This window comes from Hydra vulgaris, chromosome 12 (assembly GCF_038396675.1).
Source record: "Hydra vulgaris chromosome 12, alternate assembly HydraT2T_AEP".
Lineage (NCBI taxonomy): Eukaryota > Metazoa > Cnidaria > Hydrozoa > Anthoathecata > Hydridae > Hydra > Hydra vulgaris.
Window position 1 is genome coordinate 80,363,563 of NC_088931.1, and position 23,722 is coordinate 80,387,284.

Below are 23,722 nucleotides of genomic sequence, written 5' to 3' on the forward strand. Positions count from 1 at the left end.
GGGTTAAAAGAATAAAATAAATTTTGATAATATATTATTGAGGTTTATATAATCTTCCATTAAATTACTCAAATAAAATCAGGTAAAATAACACATTTAGTAATAACAACTTGCAACATGTTAATGGTATGCCTAAAAATACTAAGACAATAAAATATATCAATTAAATTTAACTGCACCAAATAGAATAATAATAATTATTTTGAAAATTTTATTATTTTTTAACCTTGGCAACTTTAAAGTTTAGCGAATTTGTTAAAAAAGTTATACAAATTATAATTGGTGATCATAATGAAAAAAAAATTTTTTTTGTTTATATTTGTCTGCATTTGTGAAAGTCAATCATGTTTGCTTATATTTCATTTTACATGTTTCATGTTACATTTGTTTACATATGTTACATGTTTCCATTTGTATAGTTCTAGTTATTAGTTAATAGCTATTGTTAATATCACCTTTAGTGGCAGCTTTTAATGTGTTCAAGCAATTTATATATATATCGTTTGACCAGGTACATTATTGACTTTATATTGCAATGCTATGTACTTCAGTACTTCTGACTACACCAGTTGTAACAAAGACTTTTAACTAAATAAAAACTTTTTCTCTTTTTAACTAAAATATTTGTTGTTATATATGTAATTTTCATTATTTGCACTTTTCAATTATAAATAAGCTAAAATATTTGTTTTAATGACTAATAATAATTTAACTGTTATAAAGAGCATTAGATTTCAGGTTTAGTTTTGTGATTATCAAACTAAAAAATTGAAAAACCAAAAGATATGATTTAATATTATCAATTTAAAAGTAATATTGTAAGATCTTAGAAACTTTTTAGTTTCTAGTGTTTTCCAGATTCTTACAAGATATATCTGCAATTCTTACAAGATATATCTGCAATATCTGGAAATATTTCTGGTCATTAAATTCTCAGTTTATTTAAAACCATGTTTTAATGAAACAGTCAATCATATTGCAAAAACTAATGAAAACAACAAACAATAAATTACTAAATAAAATAAATTTACTAATGCAAAAATAATAACAGTCAAAGCTCACATATTTTTAATTATTGTTTTTTTAAATACCAGGCAATTTAAGGATCATAAATGAATATATATATATATATATATATATATATATATATATATATATATATATATATATATATTCATTTATGATCATTTGCAAAACAGGCTAAGATAGTCGATGTAGCAACACTCCGTCATGATTTACAGTAAAAATAAATAAAATATATATTATATATATACATATACTAGCTGGAGTTACCCGGCGTTGCCCAGGCCAATATTTAAACTGGCTTACCTGATATCTGTACACAAAAATGGGCCCAAAAAATGGTCCCCCTTGACCCCGGGGATCGGGGTACGGGGTCAAAACCCAGCTAAGAACCTTCTCCCCCTCGAGGACTACCCCATGCCAAGTTTCATCGAGATCGGTCCGGCGGTTTGGATTTCTATAGAGAACAAACAAACAAACACACACACAAACACACATTGCCCTTTATATATATTAAGATTAAGATTAAGATAAGAAGATAAGATAGCTGGAGTTACCCGGCGTTGCCCGGGCCAATATTTAAACTGGCTTACCTGATATCTGTACACAAAAATGGGCCCAAAAAATGGTCCCCTTGACCCCGGGGTCAGGGGGGCCATTTTTGGGCCCCCTTGACCCCGGGGATTGGGGTACGGGGTCAAAACCCAGCTAAGAACCTTCTCCCCCTCGAGGACTACCCCCATGCCAAATTTCATAATATATATATATATACATATACATATATAATAGTTACTAAAGGTTTAAAAATGTGCACTGTCATTTAAAAATCTACCAAAAAAAATTATGCTAAAGCTATTTGTGCATTATATGAAACATTAAAATTGATTTTTGTTTAGGGGGAAAGTTTGAGAAATTTTTATTTGAAAATTTAAATGCTTTAAGTTAGAAATTAATTAACTGATAATAGAAATAATAAAAAAGATGTATTTTAAAATAAGTTATTAGAGTTTTTTTTGTTTTGTTTTAAAATGAGTATAAAAAGTTTAAATTAGTTTTTATATATTTTTAACTCCTGTCTTTAATTTTGTATACATATCTGCCAAATGAGTTACAACCATTTAATTTATAGGAAAATATTGAATAACGTTTAAATAATATACAAAATTATTTTATATCTTATTTTATGATTTCTTTTATTTAGAATATTTGATCACCGCTAAACTCCTTTATGTGATTTGCAATTGTTTTTTTAATAATTATATCATACTTTATTGTTTTATTTTTGGTTGTTTTTTAATAATTATATCACACTTTATATTATGTGATTTGCTGTTGTTATTTAATAATTATATCGTCCTTTTTCATGCTTTATTTTTCTAGTTTTATCTTATGATTTATAAAATGAATAAAAATATTAAAATTTAAATCATAATTTTTAACAATTATAAAAATAATAGTAATAATGGTTTTATAATAAGATTATATATCCTAATTCAAGATTGATATAAATATTTTTTATTGAATGACAGCTATTGAGTTAAGTGATTAAAACAGAGTTTACAGTTTTTAAAAAGCTAAAAATTTAAAGACTGGAAGCATTTCCAGATATTGCAATTCACAATCACTTAATTTGAGCTCTGTCCATATACTGTGAAAAACTATTAAAAAACCAAAAGATATGATAAAAATCTTTATTTAGTGAAGCAGCTGAAAATATTGGGTGTAATATCCTTCGAGTAATTTCTGAACCTGCTGCTGCATGTTTAGCATATGGTAAAAACTTTATAGTTATTAACTTATAGCTAACATTTAAATAATTATTTTAAATTTATAATTTAAATGTGCTATTGTTCAAAATCTTATTTATTTTTTAATAAAAATATATATATAATTAATAAAAAAAATTTCATTTAGGGATTGGTCAAAATGATCCCTTAGAACATAGGTATTGTTTATTGGTTTTTTTATTTTTGCCACTAAAAATGTCAGTAATATTAAACGCGTTGAATTAGTTATGTTGCAAATGCATTTATATCTATAATTTTTAATACTAGATTTGATAAAATTTATATGAGTGTCACTTAGGTTGTATGACAATTTTAATAATTTTTTTCAGATTTCCTTAAAATTAAAAAATATTTTTTGAAATAAACTAGTCAAAACATGTAATAATTTTTAGCACACTAAATCTGTGAGAGAAAAGAAATTATTTATTAGTTTTTTTTAATTTTTTTATTTTTAATTTAGTACAGTGTTAATATATCGTCTTGGGGGCAGTTCTATGGATGCATGCATAATGGAAGTTATAAATGGAATGTACCACATGGTACACTATAAATCAAATAGTGATTTTGGTTCAAATGAGTTTGATAACGTCTTAATAAAATACTTTACTGAAGAGTTCAAAAGGTATTTAGAAATTTGAGGCAAAAGTTATTAAAGTTATATTTTTTTGATTTACAGAACTTACTTCGACCAACAATTTTACGATTGGCTCCAATTTTTTCACTGGTTGTGCGTGCCCATTCATTTTTAAATAATTACAATGACAGAAATGGTTTCTTTTCTAAGTATTTTTCTGCCTTATCTTGTAACTTTTTTTTCTTATGGTTTGTTCACTTTGTTGGAAGCTTTGATAAGTATGCATATGCATCTGGAAAGTTTAAAAAATTATGAGAAAACATCCGAAAAAAGTATCTGATAAATATCTGATCTAATTTAGTTTTTAAAAAATATCTATAATAACATTTAGTCCTGAAGGTAGCTGTAGTTCAGTGATAGAGTGCTTGCTTGTTTTCTTTATTTCTACCAGTACTACTGTCTGTTTCTCTGTACAGTGTTCTTCCTCATTAGGGTTTATGCTTTGGAATCATGAATTTAGAGAAGGACTTTTAAAATTTTGAAAAATTTAAAAAAAAGAAAGAAAAATTTTTATAAAAATTGATATACTTTGATATTTTCTTTTGTTTACTATTACTTGCTAATGTTATTATTACTTAGTTTGTATTTTATTTGTTTATTGCTTACTGCTATTGTTATTTATTAATATTTAGCTTGTTTTTGTATTAGATGAGATAAATCACTGATTTTTGTTACTTCTTTTTGAATATTTTCTAATATATTTTTTTAAGATTAGTAAAACATACCTTTATTGCAATTTCTAACTACTGAGGTATATAACTGAAATACAGCAGCTGTATTTAATTCACCATCTTTATACTTTAAATATTTTGCATATTATACCAAATCTTTAGTTTACATTAAATGATGCAGTTTTGATTTGTGGTTCCTAAATCAATTGTATATAGTACGATGAATTTAATTTTTAATTTCTCAATTATTTACATTATTGTTGATATTTCTGATATATTTCTTTTATTACCGATATGGATGACTTATATCTTTCAAATTGAATTTTCCAGTTTTTTGCTCACTTTTCTATAATATCATTGTCATTTGTCAATACATCATTTTTTCGATTTTGTCATTTTACAAAATAAATTTAGCAACACTGTTGCATTAAAAAAGTTGAACACAGTTGCATTAAAAAAAGTTGAACACAGTTGCATTAAAAAAATTTGAACACAGTTGCATTAAAAAATTTGAATTTCATTTTTAACTTTAGCTATTACTTTACTATCATCAGCATATAAAATTTAATTTAAGTTAAATTTGATTATTAATATTGCTCATTAATATAGATTATATAATCTTTATTAAAATAAAATTTTTAATATTATATAGTCTGTATAGATTATGTATCTATATTAATGTTCAACATTAATGTAGGTTATATAATCTATATTAAAAATTTAGCTATTAATTTTTTTTTATGGATTAATATAATTAGCTGTGGCCACAAAAATATGTGCTATTGTTTAAAAAACAATAGCACATATTCATGTGGCCACAGCTAATTAGATTTATCCATGATGATACACCTCCAAATACATTCCTTTGCTTTTTATTAGTTAAATATTCATCTATCCATAATAAAGATGCAATCAATCTTCATGTTTTTGTACTAATATGCCACTATGCCTGTACTAATATGCCACTATGCCTGTACTAATATGCCACTATGTTTTTGTACTAATATGCCACTATGCATAATAAAGATGCAATCAATCTTCATGTTTTTGTACTAATATGCCACTATGTTTTGTACTAATATGCCACTATCTTCATGTTTTTGTACTAATGTGCCACTATCAAAAGTATTTGTGTAACGAGTATAAAGAATAATAAATGGTTTATCATTTGAAACTGTTATATTTGTTAAACATTCTAGCAGATAACTTGTACAAGTTCAAATTATGTGTCCTTGGCATTGATCTTATTATAGGGCAGGTGAGGCTCTTTAGCAATGGTGAAGGTATCCTAGGAGAAGAAAACTTTGGTATAAACCCCTGGTTAGTAAATGACCGGGGTTGAGATTTGACCGGGACCGGGTTTGATAAAATATAGCTGGGGCTGGGTTTGATAAAATATAGCCGGGGCTTGGTTTGTGACCGGGGTTGCATAAACAATTATACATCCTAAATTATATTTTTTTGATTCAAAATTCATTTTATATTTTGTATACATATGCAAATATAAACATCATTATGATCATCATAATCATCATTACCATCATGATCATTATCATCATCATTATTATAATCATCATCATCATTGTTGTAGTCATCATCAGACTTTAGCTTTCCTCTTTTATGCTGTTTCTCTAATATAAACAATCTAGAACATTTTCTTTCTTTAACTAAACCTCATTCATACAATATATAAGGCGCTCTCTTCGAGTTTTCTTACTTCTACCAAAATCTCCTGAAGCTTATACCTCTCTACATGCTGATACCTAAATCACTTAATCTTCTCTAATAAACTTTGTCTGATAAGATTCTTTTTTCTAATCTGTCCAAGACTTTGCCTCCTTTTCTTGTCGTGTTAGGTTCACACCACACATTCATCTGATCATCTTCTATCTTAGTAAAGACCACACCATATAAATACTAAAGTTTATATAAATATGAAAGGATATTGTTTGCCAGCATCTAAATAAATAGCAAAAATATATGTTTATACTCATAATATGTATACATAAAGCGCATCTTGGAAGCTTTTATTCCTTCTGGAATAAAAGCTTAGAAGCTTCTATTCCTTCTTTTTAATATTAAGTCAAGCCTCATTCTACTCTGCATTTTTTATTATCTTGAGCAGTTGCTTTATTAAACAGTAATCATTTTTTTCATCTTTTTATCAAGAACATCTCTCTTATAAACAAATGTCCTTTTATTATTCCAAGAAGCCAATGTAAAAAGGTCCTGTATAATGTTAAGCTGATGTTTAGCAGAATAATGCAGAGTTTTTTGCAATCTTACTCTAGTTCAACTCTTGAATCTAATGGCCGCGCTCTTCCTGCCAGTTAAACAGATTAACCTATTGGTAAACTTAAAATCACTATGGTTTCTAATGCTAAAGTTATTCTCAATTGAACACTACAATAACAATCTTCATAAGAATTTTACATCTAAAGTACCTCTATTAGCTAAGGACTCAACTTTATACTCTTGTCTTGACAAAAAATCCTCACTTTTTGATTGCTTAGAACAAGCGCCGGTTTTTAATCTGATCTCTCTTCTGTAACAGCCTAAGGCTTGCAGTGGCTTGTGGCTTTAAATTTTTTAAGGCAACAAAACTCATTTATTTACTGCAAAAAAATATTGCAATATTGTTGGCATTCCTATATTGATGAATAACAACCCTCTACTCTAAGGCAAAGTCTAAAGTGTAAATGTAGTTAGACCTGCTTTATCTGCCAAGCTTGAACCATTCTCCCATTATTATAACGTTGCATTTCTTTCTTTTTTTCTACAAATACTACAAAATATCATTTTCTACAAAATATCAAGGTCAATGTTCAAACAAACTATCATCACTATTAAAATAAACCAAAGCTCATTTTTACTTGGCTTTTTATTCAATAAGTTGTATCCTTTTACTGTATCTGTCCCTTCATGCTATAAAAACTTTTATTAATTCAGTTTTTGCCCTTGCACATCAAAAAATCCTTTTGACTCTTCCCCATGTTTTCATTTTTAATACAACCTGCAACTTTTTAAGTCTTCAGTTAACCATTTTATAGTATTTTAACCTGTTCTCTATTTTAAAGTAACTCATAGTTTAATAGTGGTTGGTTGCAATCTTGTTGAAAGTAAATTAGAGTTTAAAAATATATAAATGTATGCAGGTATGTAATAATAGAAAATGTAAATATAAAATTATAATACAAAAAGTATTATAAAGTTTTGCCCCGGCTATTAACCCCTACTAAGTCTTATAATTTTGCCAGGGCCAGGTTTGCAAGATGTCTCATTTTTAGCCGGGATTGGGATCCCGGTCACTTTCTACCCCTGGTTTAATTAGGGGTAAGGGAAGGAAAAATTTTAAACCTTTAATAGTAATTTTTTTTTGTATGATATTTTCTGTTGTCACTTTCAGTAAACCCCTCTATAAAATTTTCTATAATATTTTATTGTTTGGAATTCTTACTCATTTTAATTTTTTTTTGTTTGCAGAATACATAAAGAAGACATCTCCGAAAATAAACGTGCTCTTGGTAAATTAAGTGCTGCTGCTGAAGATTGTAAACATGGTTTATCAAAACTACATACAATTGCATGTGCAGTAGATTCCTTACATGATGGAATTGATTTTCATTGTCAGCTTCCAAGGTAAAAATAAATTTATTTAAGTTTTCACACAAGTATTTTTGTTAACTGTATGAGTGCCCTTATTTTGTAAAGTTTATACTCCACTCATTTTTAATATTATGATGATATATGTATATATATATATATATATATATATATATATATATATATATATATATATATATATATATATATATATATATATATGTATATGTATATATATATATGTATATATATATATAAATTATGTTAGTGTATTCTACAAACAGAGTGCTCAATGTTCTAAGAGAACAGAGCAATAATAAATTAGTAAAAACACTTATCTAATTTTTGATTACTTTAACACTGTGCTTCACTATCAGAAGGTATTCTTCCTGATGAACCTACTAATGGTGAAACACAGTCTTGAAGTAATCAAAAATTAGATAAGTGTTTTTACTAATTGGGGCTCAAATGAAGCAAAATTATGTAAAAATTTCAAAAATAATCATTGTTTTATAAAAAGCAGAGATAAAAAAATTATAATTAAAAAAATCTTGTTAAATTCCCTTTTTTTTGTTATAAATTAGAAAATGTCATTTTCTATTTACTGAAATCTAAAATAATAATATATTTATAAAATGATTCATATTTTTGAAATTTTTATATATTTTTGCATCATTTGAGACCCAACATGACATACTTTTGAAAAACTTTTTTTTTTATAATATTAGGAACCTGTTTGATGTATAAGGGCCTTGTGGCACCCGTAAAAATATTTTTTATTCAAAAATTTTTTAAATCCAGTATTATTTTATTATATAAAAAACATTTAGGGGTTGTCAGCTGACATTTTTAAAATAAGTTGTTTTTAGCACCACCCTAATATATATTTATATATATATATTTATATATATATTTATATATATATATTTATATATATATATTTATATATATATATATATCTATCTATATATATATATTTATATATATATATCTATCTATCTATATATATATATATATATATATTTATATATATATATTTATATATATATATTTATATATATATATTTATATATATATATTTATATATAAGCAAAAAAATTTTTTGTTGATTAAAAAAGTCAGAAATAATTTGAAAACATTTATAACAGCAGGTGGTATCCAACATCATGCATGATCCGGAAGGTTTAAAAAAATTATAAAGCACAAAATATGGCAATTTCTACAAGATACAGGTAGTACAATCAAAGCAAAGATGAAATAAAACAAAATGGATTAATTGCCATACCCAACTCTATCACCAAATTGAAATCCAAACAAATCTGTTTGGGTTTTGGTTGAACAAATAATAAGTAATGGTCTTAATAATATCCATAAATAGCCTAAAGCAAGGTCTAAGAAAAGAACTTCGAAAACTTAACAGTTTAGATATTTTGTTTGTTTGTAAGATTAGGAGAAAACACTTTCTGCTTCTGAGGAAGTTGCTTGAATTCTGTGGATGGCTACTCTTTTAAATTATCAGTGAATGTCTTGATTTTTTTTCTTTTCGTCTGCTAATTGATTTTGGTTCAGAGCTTCTTGTATCATTAGCAAAGGTAAGTCTAACATTACATTTCCAATTTATGGGTCTGATCTTATCTCTCCCAAGGATAAGGCAGAATTATTTGCTCTGATTTACTTTAGCCTTTAATTTGCTTTAACCTTTCCTCTAATTTAACTTTTGAATCTAATTGCCATACTCTTTCTGCTTTTCCAGTTAAACAGATTAACCCATTGTTAGATATCCAAATCACTCTGGCTTCTGTTGCTAAAGTCATTTCTCAATTAAACTTTTCTACAGCTTCTTGTCCAGACAACATTACTGTCATAGTCTCACAAAATTGTTTTCCAGAACTTTCTTCAATTCTCTCTAAATGGTTGCTTCTCAAAGAAGCTATCACCTCCAGTTCCATCAACAAAACTCATTCTTGCTTGACTCATCATTCGGCAAAGTCATCTTTTTACTGTATCTGTCTCATCATGCTCTAAATACTTTTATTCATCATATCATTTTATAACTATACTATTTTATGGTATCATTTTATTACTTTACTATTGTTCTATTTGTTTTTTTCCTTGCTTTTTAAGTTTTTATATGTATATGTGTATATATATATATATATATATATATATATATATATATATATATATATATATATATATATATATATATATATATATATTTAAATATATGTATATATATATATATATATATATGTATATATACACATACATACAGGCTTCGGCAGGAGTAAATAAATGTATATATAAATATATATATATTTTATATATAATATATGTATATATATATATATATATATATATATATATATATATATATATATATATATATATATATATATATATATATATATATATATATATATATATATATATATATATACAGGCTTAGGCAGGAGTAAATAAATATATATATATATTATAAATATTATATATATCTATGTCTAAATATATATTTTATATATGTCTTCGTAGGCTATGTGGGCCGCCTGCCCAGAAAGTTGTGCACTGGCTTTTTTGAAAAATTAAAATGTTTTGATGAAATTTTTTTTATTCTGAAATTTTATTTTGTTGATTCTAGTAAAAATTTTAATTGTAATAATAGATATTTTTTTAGTGATAAAAAGACAGAAAAACAATTTTTTTAAAATGATTTTTTATATTTAATTTTAATTTAATAATTTAGTAATTAATTAAATAAATAAAAAACAATATTTAAATGTTAAAATATAACTAATCATTCTAATAAAACAACATAAAAAGCTGTTATACATTATATAGTAGTTATACTGCTGTATATATCATATCGTAGCAAAAATGAATTATCTTAATTATATTATTATAAAAATTCATTCATTTCATTTCTTCTTTGCGAATTAAAATTTTATCGTATATAAAAATTTCTACAATCACTTTATTTACAAGTTGGAGAGCAACAAATCATTTAAATAAACTTAGACATAAACTTAGGTAATTAAACTTTGAATAGTTGTATACTTGTAAAGTTGAGGTAAAAGTTTTTCAAAGTTAATCTGCAGTTTTTATCTTTCGCTCGGAGTTATAAGTGTTCGCTCTACTTAGTAAGTTTTTGTTATTATGCTTTGATTTTGGTTTTGTTTCTCGATTTTTACTGAGACTTTATTCTTTTATTTTTAAGTTTTATCAGTTGTATAATCAGATTTTTGTAGAGTTTACTCCAGATATAGTCAAACCAATAATTTGCAAGCATTGCAAAAAATGGCAGAAAAACAACTTTCGCAAACATCACTTTTCTTTATTATTTTCGCAACCATCACGTTTCTAAGCATCTTGGCGTTTGCTTAAAAAAATTTTCAATGAACGTAGCAATTTTTCAAGATCTATTTGAGTATTAATATATTGTCTTATTGAAATAAAATATAACATTTTTTATTGTGCTTCTTTAGTTGATTCATTTTTCTTGTGCTTGTGTTGCAGGTTTTTTAAAAAAAAACCAAACGTGGAGTTACACAGGGAATTATGCACTACTTTAATCAATTGAGCAAAATGTGAGTTTATACAAAAAGGAAATTGTTTTTATTATCTAACAGTTCTTATTGTATAAGTTTACAAATTTCTAAAGAATACTGAAAACCTGGACTATTATGTTAAATTCTTTTGCAACGCATGCGTATTTTGCCTGCTTTTTAACATACTAATTATTTATCTTTCAACTTAACACAGAATAATACTGAACAGTTATAGCTGTTTGAAATAACTTATTTGGTTTCTAATTTTTATTTTTAGATCAGAATATTCAAAAAAAAAATTTTTTCATAATTTTTTTAGCATATTCTGAATGAAATAGTTTCCTTTTTTAATTAGTAAAACAAACAGTTTTACAAAATTACATCATTTGAGAAATTTTTAAAAGAATAACTAAATAAAAACATAAAAATATTTAACTTTATTTTTACCAAAAATTTATATTTTACACAGGCTTTATTTCGCCTGTGTAAACTGATTTGCAAGGGTGTGGAGGCGGATGCGGGCTATAGCCCGCCATTCCTGCCGAAGCTTATATATGTATATATTCATATATATATATGTATATATATATATATATATATATATATATATATATATATATATATATATATATATATATATATACATATATATATAAAAACATAGATAAAAAAATTTATAATCAAAAAATCTTGTTAAATTATAATCAAAATAGGGAATATATAATTCCCTATTTTTCATTTTTAGTTAAAAAATGTAACTTTTGGTTTAATAAAATCTAAAATAAAAATTTAATTATAAAATGATTAATATTTTTAAAATTTTTATATAATTTCCCTTCATTTGAGACCCAACATGACATAATTTTGAAAAACTTTTTTTTTAATAATATTAGGGACCCATATAATGTTCGAGGGTCGGTAGCAACCCCTAAAATATTTTTTATTCAAAAATTTTTTAAATCTAGCATTTTTTAAATTATATACAACATATTCAGGGGGTGCCAGCAGTCATTTTCAGAAAAAGTTGTTTTTAGAACCACCTTAATATATATATATATATATATATATATATATATATATATATATATATATATATATATATATATATATATATATATATATATATATAAATTTTTTAAATCTAGCATTTTTTAAATTATATACAACATATTCAGGGGGTGCCAGCAGTCATTTTCAGAAAAAGTTGTTTTTAGAACCACCTTAATATATATATATATATAATATATATATATATATATATATATATATATATATATATATATATATATATATATATATATATATATATATATATATATATATATATATATATATATATATATATATATATATATATTAGTATGTCATCCAGGATGCAAGATTTGTTTAACATTCATTTGTTTTATCTGTATTTATTATCATTTTATTAATCTTAAATATTTTATTGTCAGTATAATAGTTTAAAGTATATATTTTTATTTGCTGTATAATATTTTTAATAGTATTGTTAAAAAATCTGTTGTTGATATTCAGAGCAAAATTTGAATCATTGTGTGGTTTTGTTTTTTCTAAATGTATGGAATTAGTTGATGAATTGCTTTTAGAAGCTAATTTTAAAGTAGCAGATATAGACAAGGTATGTTACTATATTTTGCAAATCTTTATTTAGATTACTTCAATTATTTTAAATTTTTTTAATTTATATTTATATTATTTTTATTTATATTTATATTATATTAGGTAATCTTAGTTGGTGGTGGGAGTCGCATGCCTCGCTTAGTTCAGTTAATGAAAAATAAGTTTGACTCTTCAGAAATTTTAAATACAATTCATACTGAGGAAGTGTTAGCACAGGGAGCAGCACTTCAGGTGAATTTTTTTATAAAAATCTAGCAAAGTTGGCTCAAATAATTTAAATAGGCTTCTTATTAAACAGAATAAAGGTGCTGATAGTTTAGTGATAAAATTTTTCTCTTTTTTTAATAGGCTGGTTTACTTCAAGGTCGGGATGATACACTTAATACTGATGTTTTTAACTTGAACTGTATTTCAAAAAATATAGGCATAAAGGTAAGGCTTTTTAAAATTCCAAATTTTAAAAGTTATTCTTTCAAAGTTTTTTTTTGTTTGAGTTTTTTAATTTCATGCTGATTCATTTTAAGTGATTAAGATTGATTCTTAAAAAAAGTATTTTTTGTTGCACTTTGTCAGCACCTGAAGTTTGAAACTTTTTTTTTTTTCTAGCCGCTTTTTAGCTTAAAACAAGTTGATATATATGTGTGTGTGTGTGTGTTTGTGTGTGTGTGTGTATATATATATATATATTTATATATATATATATATATATATATATATATATATATATATATATATATGCATATATATGCATATATATGCATATATATGCATATATATATATATATATATATATATATGCATATATATGCATATATATGCATACATATATATATATGCATATATATATAAATATATATATGCATATATATATATATATATGCATATATATATATATTTATATATATACATTTTTGTTATGAAATATATATATTTAAAACATATTATAACATGTATATAATATATATATATATATATATATATATATATATATATATATATATATATATATATATATATGTTTATATATGAATATACATAAAATATATTGCAAGGTTGTAGGTTTAAATTTCTTCTAACTCATTATATAAGTAGTTATTTGGTACATCGGGAATTGTCTTGAATAACTCTGCTATTGCAATTTTTCCTTAACAATTAGTCAAATAAAAAGCCAATTTTGTAAAAATTGATTACTGTTGTTTATATTTTTCCACACTGTTTTGTTTAATTCTTTATATTGTGTTGTGTTTTATGTTTAAAATATAAAAAGTAAATTTTTATGTTATAAATTTCTAATTCAAATCCGATAGGTTAGCTAGTAAAGTGTAATCAAGTCAAAGTTAATAAGTATTATGTAGTCAAGTTAAAGTTAGCAAGTATAATGTAGTCAAGTCAAAGTTAGCAAGTATAATGTAAGGTGTGACTTAAGGTACTTTCTAAGATTCAATCTTGAAGTTTCTTCTCTGTAGTTCTCACATTGAATTCAACTCAAATTAAAATGTGTGAATTATTACTATAACAATAAATTAGATTTTTAAATGGCAACATAACCTCATAGTAAACATCAGGGATTATCTTTTTTTGGGTATTTCCGGAATTCCGGATATTTTTCTAAAATTTTATTTTTTCCGGATGTCTAAATAGTTTTTTGGAAATACAAGTTAAAAATATATTTTGTCATCAAATAATTAAAACAGTAAAGGTTTAATTCATCAATTAATTTATGGTATATTTAATTAGGTTAAGCTAATTTTTTTTATTTGTACACGCATATTCATTTTGAATTATTTTTACTATTTTACCAGTTTAATTCAATTTAATAATTCTTTATATAAATTATATTAATTTATAAACTCTTTTTAAATAAGTATTGAAACTTTCTTTTATATAAAATATGCTTGCCAAACCTAAACCCTCAGTCAATATATGTTTTCTCTTTACTGCTTTATCCATATTTAAATCAGTTTATGTATGTGCGTTCCATTGTGACTACCCCAGTGCACAGTGGTTTGAAATAATCAAAAAGTTGCATTAATTCAAGATTGGCGAAAATCCGTTATAAAAAGTTTTGATTATGCAAGATAGTTGCAAATTAGTCATATTTTCATGTTCTGAGAGAATTTTAGTGAAAAAGCAATAATTTCGAACTTTTATTTTATTTCTTAAACCACACCCGCGAACTTCCATATATTATATATCAATTGGAAGAATGTTAAACAGGCATGGTATAACTTTTTAGAATAGGAAATAATAGCATGTTTAAATGTGACTTTTATTAAATTCTGTATGTTTCTGTAAAAATCTGAATACGTATGGATAAACTTCGACCCTTCTTTTTTTAATCCAATACAGGTTTTGATGCCACCCGGACCCGCCCAAGTACAACTATTTTCAATTTAAAAATGTTTCTACTTAAAAATTGATTTTTTTTTTTTTTTTTTTTTTTTACATAAAACATGACTGTCATTTTCAATCAAATCTCATAATATTGTCATAAAAAGATTATTTGTGGTAACTTTAAAACCTACTATTAATATAACCTCAAAATACTTCCTTTAAATTAATATAACCTCAAAGCTTTTGCAAGTTGAAAGAATTTACAAAAAATCTTTTCGTCGATTTAAAATTGTGTAAATAAATAATAAAGTACAAATTGTCTTAAATGAAGTTAAAGAATAAAGATTTTATTTCTTTTGTGACTGGTGATGTTATTAAAATGTCGGAATAACATTTTAATAACATCACCAGTAACATTACAAACAAAAAATGAAGGATGTTCAATACTCCAAGTATAAATTTCATAGAAAGTCAATTTCTTGGTTAGAACATGAATTTAATTTTAAATTTAAAGAAGTTATCTGGAAATCTCAAACGTATTAGAAATGTCAGAATTAAAGAAAGGACGGCATACATTGCCTTTTAAAGACAAAGGAAAATGAGCTAAAAGAATTTCTAATCTGTCTGAAAAAGCTGAATAAAATGTTTCAAATCTGTTTATTGAAGCAGAAAAGTACTTACAATTGGTGTGTGTTCTGCCATCATAAGTTTTAATGATGGTATTAATTGTATTGGAAATGTTTTTGATTGGTTTAATATTCCACGTGAGAGTTTTTTTGAAAAAAATGCATGAAAATGTCGCCATAATAAAATGTGGCCATAATAGAGCTTTATATCATTGTAAATAGTCATCTAAGATTTTAAAATAACACAGAGAAAAGTAAAGAGGTCTAAGAGAAGAATTTATATTCAAAAAAAAGGATTAATGGATTATTTATATATGCAGCTGAAAACAAAGTGTATATATATTTGAAACAGCAAAATACGCAGCCAAACAAATAGGTAATGAGAACTTAGAAAAAATTATCAGGTGCATTCTACAAGATCAACGATTGGTATATGATATCAATAAAAGCATTGACAAAGAAATGTCTCCAGAAAAGGGACTTTGCTTTTCTATTAAATTATGGTCTTACTAAATCTCAGTACATGGAGATAAGATTGGAAAGTAATGAGAGAGGTGCAGATATTTATCAGCTTTACAGCGATATTATGGAAAATAAAAAAAAATGTAGGCCAAATAATATGCACATCTCTGACAAAAAGGCATATGTGCCATTACAAAATCTTCTAATACATACTGTTCAAAGAATAGTAGAATCACAAGAGGCGCAAATTATATCTAAAATTACTAATAAAGAAAAGGACTCAATTGAGTTTATTTTTGTTGTAAATTGGGGATTTGATGGAGCCAGTAATTTTTACCAATTCAATCAAAAGTTCAATTAGTTATTTTAAAGTTCATGAGATGATTTGCTTTTTTCTGATACAATTGTACCCTTAAGACTTCAAAAATATGACTGGGATGTGTTTTGGGCAAACTCAACTCCTAATTCTGTAAGATTTTGCAGACCAATGATCTTAAAGTATGCTAAAGAAAGTAAAGAACTTATTATCGAAATAAATTGTTTTGTTGAATGACAAATAAATGAACTTTCTGATATTACAATATGGCTACCAAATAGAAAAATAAATAAAGGTTATGTAAAAGCTCGAAAAAGTCTTATACAAAAAAGATTTTGGGAAAAATTAAATTTACACAGACAAACCCCATCCAGGTGGCAATGGTTCATCTAATAATGGCAATACTGCACGGCGAGCTTTTTCTCATCCAATATTGTTATCAGAAATTTTGGATATAGATATAAATCTTATTGTCCATATAAAAACAATATTCATTTGTTTGTCTTGTCAAATTCCAATTGATCCAATCAAATTTGAAAATTATTGTCTACAAACAGTTTTTATTATCAATAAGATATATTCATGGTATAAAATTTCTATTTGTGTTCATAAAGTGTTAGCTCATGGAGCTTAAATCATGGTTGAATTAATTTTGCCATTTGGAACTTTTGACAAAAATGCTGGAGAAAGTCTTCACAAATGTCATAGAAAAGATCATATGGATCATGCAAGAAAAACCTCAAGAATTAACAGCTTAACTGATGTTTTTTGTCGAGGTTTAGAAAAATCAGATCCTTATATTTCTAGTATTATTTTGAAAAGTCGTTTGAAGTCTGTATGTAAATCAGTACTACCAGAAGAGGTGTTGCAACTTTTACTGATTGAAATTCCAAGAAGTAAGGATGTTAATGAAGAGGTTTTACCTGAACTAATTGATGTTTATCGACAATTAGATTGCGTTGATATAGAAGCCGATAGCAGTTTATCCAATAGTGAATAAATACTCAGCTATAACTACGAAATTTTCTTTTAATTAAAATAATTCAAAACCATTATTATTAAATGATATCAGTACTTCTATTTTGCATGTTTTTTCTTATTCCGCAAGTCCCCTTACTTGGCGAAAACCTCTTTTGTATTTTCTTTTTTTAAATCAATTTTTTTGATTATGTTTTTAATCTAATAATTTTATTTTATTTATACTAAGGAAAATATTAAAAAAATAAAATTGGAGGGTCATTTTTAGCACTGAATAAAAATGTCTGTCATGTTTTATGTAAAAAAAAAAATCTATTTAAGTATTGAAAATAGTTGTTCTTAGGCGGGTCCAGGCAGCATCAAAACCTATATTGGATTAAAAGAAGGGTCGAAGTTTATCCATACGTATTCAGATTTTTACAGAAACTAACAGAATTTATTAAAAGTCACATTTAAACATGCTATTATATCCTAGTATAAAAAGTTATCTTTCTCTGCATTTTTACAGCATGAAATGTAATTTTATAAAATATTCAACAATAAACTCTGAAAGCCTGTTTAATATTCTTCCAATTGATATATAATATATGGAAGTTCACAGGTGCGGTTTAAGAAATAAAATAAAAGTTCGAAATTATTGCCTTTTCAATAAATAATTGCTCTTTAAAAAATGGCAACTTTGAGCATCTGCGGGAAAGTGCTAAGTGGTATTAAAAAAAAGTTCTTTCAGAACATGAAAATATGACTAATTTGCAACAATCTTGCATAATCAGAACTTTTTATATGGGATTTTCGCAAATATTGAATTAATGCCACTTTTTGATTATTTCAAATCACTGTGCAGTGGGTCCGGATGTGAAAAAGATGTCTTTTGAATGTCTTTTAAACGTTCAAAAGACGACTTTTTTAGGTCCTTTGTCCTCTGGGTTGGCTATAACAGTTGGTTTATGTACGCACATATTCTATGTATTATATGTATATATTATATGTATGCACATATTCTATCAAAATTTGAAAAAAAATGATAAACAACAATAATATTTAAAAAAACATAAAACTTTTTAAAAAATAAAATAAAAAAAACAAAAATTTCCTAACCTTGCCAGCGCCTCATAATTTTTCAATGTAACATTCACAGCACTATATTACTAATTTGAAAATGTTATCATTATGTAAATATTCTTAGCTACACAAAATGCATTTTTATTTCCGAAATTTTTTGGATGTTTCTTGAAAATATTTCCCAGATTTTTCCGCATATTTTTTGGAAAAAATTTTCGGGATTTTTAAAATATGACCTGGATAATCCCTGAAATATAGTCTTGGCTAAGTTCATTCTCTGTAGGGTTAAACCTTGTAAGGTTTAACCCTACTTTTACCCATCTTTTTTCAAAAAATGTAGGGTTAAACCTTGTAAGGTTTCATCTTTTTTCAAAAAATGGTACCATAGTTGCTCAAATGTCTACCAATGAAAACTGTGTGGTGTGTTACCTTTAAAAACTGTGTAATTTGTTATGTACAAAAACTGTGTGATGCGTCATCTATAAAAACAGTGTGACGTGTTACTTACAAAACTGTGTGACAAAACGTGTTACCAACAAAAACAGTGTCTGTTATTCAGTTAATTTTCACCCTTGTGATTTGTTTCAATGTTTCTAAAAAACATATAGTTTTTTTCTGCATCAGTATTTGTCATATATACAAATCAGGAATACACAACAATCCCTTGTGTTTTTGTTTGACTTTGTTGTGACAGATTTTAAAGTCTAGTTGTTATTTTAATTCATCTTTTTTATTAAAACTTCTTGATAACGGTCTGCATGTTTGATGTAAATTTGTATTTTGTTTAAATCCATCAATTTTATTATTTTAATTTTTTATATATATGATATATAAAGAAGTTCATTTATTGCTTCATTTTTGTTATTTCTTTTAGTTAGCAAATGACGACAAATTGTATATACTTCTAAATAAAAACACTCCTGTACCAGTGAAAAGAAGTGCTAACTTAATTGTCCCAGCTTCTCAGGTAATTTAAATTTAAAGAAATATTTTTTGATGTTAAACTATTTTTTTAGATATTATTTAAACTGTCAAAAAAGTACTTCTCTAAATCTCAGCTGGCACCTAGCCTTCCTAAACCTAAGGCTTATTATTATTAAAACAAAAATATTATTTTAATTGAGTTTGATCATTTGCATACCTAATCAAAAATTAACAATTTCAAATCAACAATTCCATGTTTATGTTTAGTTTTGTTTTTTCTTATTTTTTACTTTATGTTGCTCAAGCTTTGTTAATAAAAGATTAACAAACCTGAGAAATCAATAAACAACAAAAAATAAAAAATTATTATTACTAATAATAAAAATGAGAAATCATTAAATAGTCTTTAATGTGAAAGGCTTCTAGTTAACTGTGGTACCTGGATTGTAACAATTGTCACTTGCAAATATGAATATTACTCAAATGATTAACTGTGGTACCTGGATTGTAACAATTGTCACTTGCAAATATGAATATTACTCAAATGATTAACTGTGGTACCTGGATTGTAACAATTGTCACTTGCAAATATGAATATTACTCAAATGATTAACTGTGGTACCTGGATTGTAACAATTGTCACTTGCAAATATGAATATTACTCAAATGATTAACTGTGGTACCTGGATTGTAACAATTGTCACTTGCAAATATGAATATTACTCAAATGATTAACTGTGGTACCTGGATTGTAACAATTGTCACTTGCAAATATGAATTGTTGTTTGCAGTAAATAACTAAGTTTTATTTGGAGTTAAAATTCACAAATTACTGCAAATTATTGCAAGCTTAATTTTATACAAAAGTGAGATCAGATTTAAGATTGGCTGACTGTTCTAAGTGATCGAAAAGAATAGACTTTTTGTCAAGACAGTTGTATAAAGTTGAGTTGTCAGCAAATAGAGCCACTTTAGATGTAAAATCATTAATGTAAATAAGAAACAAAATAGGACCAAGGTTACTTACAATACTTCTCCAAATTGTGCTTTTTTTTTTGTTTTATAAGCTTATAATGTATATCCTCAAATGCCTTACCAAATGCATTCTTCTCTTATTCAGAGTCAAATTTGGTTGAGAGATAGAAGCGCTATGTTTTCTGGGTTCACAATATGCTCTTTTACTTGCAATGTTGTTGAAAGTAATTCATTTTTCATTCCCATTTTCATCCAGTTCAAAAAAAGCTCTTTTTTTTTCCAAACAAGAAGAGATGTAAATATGACAACTTGATCATCTTAATTCTTCTGATTCATGTAGCACTTTATTTCAAATATTTCCACAGCAATTTTATTTTTCAAATGAGTTTGAGTTTAATATATTCAGTAACCAAATTAATACATGTTAAACGCAATAATTCCGTAACAATAATAAAAAATATATATGTATATATTTAAATGTTGAATTATTAATTTGAGGAAGAGACTTTTCCAGGAGTCTCTATGCTGATTTAACAGTTTATCACATCGAAATACAATGTTTAAATGTATTCAAAGTTGGAGCGTTTACAATATGCTGTGTGAGTTCCAATGGACCCTGTTTCTGAAAAAGTTTATCTCCTCACATCCACTTACGAATTGGCGGTTGGGTGCTTGTCATGGCTGCGTAGGTTGTACACCTAACGCACAATTAGTTGTTGCTGTGGGACCAAAAAATGAACTTTATTAATGTTGTTGAAAATCTTGAATTGTTGGATTATATCACCACGTAAACGACGTTCTTTGAGGGTGGTAAGTTTGAGTATCTGCAGATGCTTTGTTTTATCGAAATGGCTGATAAATGATATTGTCTTAGTGATGCGGTCTTGAACATCCTCAAGTAACTTAGTGTCTGTTTCTAGATATGGGGACCAGGCTTGAATGGCAAATTCTAGATGTGGCCGAATATATGTTATATAGAGTGTGCGTCACAAAGTTAGTTTCTACTGCAGAAAGCATTTTTTAACTTCCTAACATGCGATTGGCTGTGGATGCTGTTTTTCAACTTGTGCTCTGACTTTTCAGGTCGTTTGAGATGAGAATTCTAAGGTCACTTTCAATAGCTGTAGTTGCAATTGTGTGGCGCATGCCATCGGCATGCGTCACACAATTTTCACAGAGTACTCATGTGATAAACGTTTCTTAGGGCGAACTGCATGCATCACCTTAAATTTATCTATGTTAAAGTGCATGAACCAAATATTTGACAATGTAACCGCGTTATCAATGTCTGCCTGAAGTGTTGTGATGTCCGATGCTGACTTATAATTATGATCCCATTAATTTTGCTGTCATCAGCGTATAGTAATATCTTATTAATAATACTATCAGGAAGATTGTTTATAAACAAAATGAAAAGTAGTGGCCCTAAGACAGAACCTTGAGGAACTCCACTTGTGGCGTTCTTTCACTCAGAAGCGTGTTCTCCTAAGACAACACGTTGCTTACGATCTCTTACCCACATTTTGATCCAAAGTAGCAGTTTATTGTATATTGAATGATGTATGCTCTCAGTTTATATAGGAGATGTTTGTGCGGGACTTTATTGAATGCCTTAGCAAAATTGGTGTAGATATTATTGGCACTGTAACCTTGGTTACAGTGCAGATATTATCTACAAAGGAGGTTAGTCAGACTTCTCTTTTTTACGAAGAAAACCATGTTGATGCTTGGAGATAAGATTGTTTTCTACGCAATGCGCCATAATATGTTTGTGAATTATAGGGTGGGGAGGGGTAATACGGATAGAATTTTAGATATATTTTTTTCTAACATAATTTTTTTTTTTAGTTAAAAACCACCATAAAAACTTTTGTTATCTTTCTTTACATTCAGGGTGTATACAATAAAATCACAATGAGTAAAACATAAATATATTTTAAATAACTAACATACTAATCCTCTTTTAACAACACCTTTCATATATCCAAATTACCCCACTGGTGGGGTAATGCGGATACTCATTATATTTGATATAAGGATACTCATTATATTTGATTTGATATCACACTTATTGCTTTTCACGTATTTAAAAAGTCAAACTGTATTGGTTATGTCAAGCAGTTTTCATTTACTGACTGATACAGTCTTCTTTTCAGCTTTGTTCTTTTCTTCTTCTTGTAACCTTGCGACAACATCTTGTGCTGTTAAAATTTCTCCCTTTTTGGCCTGGACACGTGCTCTGCGTTTTTTTGAATTTGTAAGTGCTGTCAGTGTAGGTTGACTTGGGCTAGGTGTAAGTACAGAATCGATTGCTCTCTGCAGGTTTTTTACAACATTATCTTTTTTATTAAACTTATCTACTTCCTCATGCTTTGGTTGTATATTCACTATCTTTTTCATAGGTTTTGATTTGTCAACAGAGTAAAGACCACTACCATTAAAACCACTTTTCAGGAGTTTGTTATCTATCTTACTGATAAGAGCTTTTAGTAAAGTTGGAAATACAGACTAGTCAACATTTTTATGTCTGCTTTCTCTTAAACAATATTTAAGGATTTTCTTCCAATGGGATTTCAATGGAGCAAGAAAACCAACATCAAGAGGTTGTAATGCATGACTTGTGTTAGGAGGTAAGCAAAGTAAAGTTATATGATTGTCCAGAGCCTTTTTAACAGTAGAATATGTTATATGGCTGTTGTGTCCATCACATAGCAGCAACAAAGGCTTTTCATAATCCTTTACATGTATAATAAACCTGTCAATCGAACTTTCAAAAATATAGTCCTCGATCCAACCGGATTTTGTTACACCATACATTGCATTTTCTGGTCCATTTTGACACCATGCATCATAAAGGTAGATGGCTTTGTAGACGACAAAGGAAGGTAGACACTGTCCATTTGCTGACCCACAAAACAGTAAAGTATACATTGATTTACCACATGATGGAGCATTGATTTACCACATAATAGGCTGTTTTTGATGTTTTACGAACAAAGATTTTTCCTGCTGTAGGATCTGTACGTAAACCTGTTTCATCTAAATTAAATATGCAATGTGGTCATATAACTCAAAAAAATCTGTCAATGTTTTTAGAGAAAGATCATTAGCTCTTGCTTTTGTCAAAAGTTCAGGTTTTATTTT

The 23,722-nt window shown here is 26.5% G+C and overlaps 1 protein-coding gene across 1 annotated transcript in view; it reads left to right on the forward strand.

The window, feature by feature from the left end:
• LOC101240689 (heat shock 70 kDa protein 14) overlaps positions 1–23,722 on the forward strand; it is a 73,057-nt gene that overhangs the window by 42,190 nt on the left and 7,145 nt on the right. Inside the window, exons 7-14 of the mRNA XM_065814605.1 lie at positions 2,723–2,796; positions 2,938–2,968; positions 3,271–3,432; positions 7,599–7,754; positions 12,797–12,899; positions 13,004–13,132; positions 13,250–13,333; positions 19,554–19,646. Of these exons, the coding sequence (XP_065670677.1) occupies positions 2,723–2,796; positions 2,938–2,968; positions 3,271–3,432; positions 7,599–7,754; positions 12,797–12,899; positions 13,004–13,132; positions 13,250–13,333; positions 19,554–19,646 (832 nt within the window). The remainder of the gene's footprint in view (positions 1–2,722; positions 2,797–2,937; positions 2,969–3,270; positions 3,433–7,598; positions 7,755–12,796; positions 12,900–13,003; positions 13,133–13,249; positions 13,334–19,553; positions 19,647–23,722) is intronic.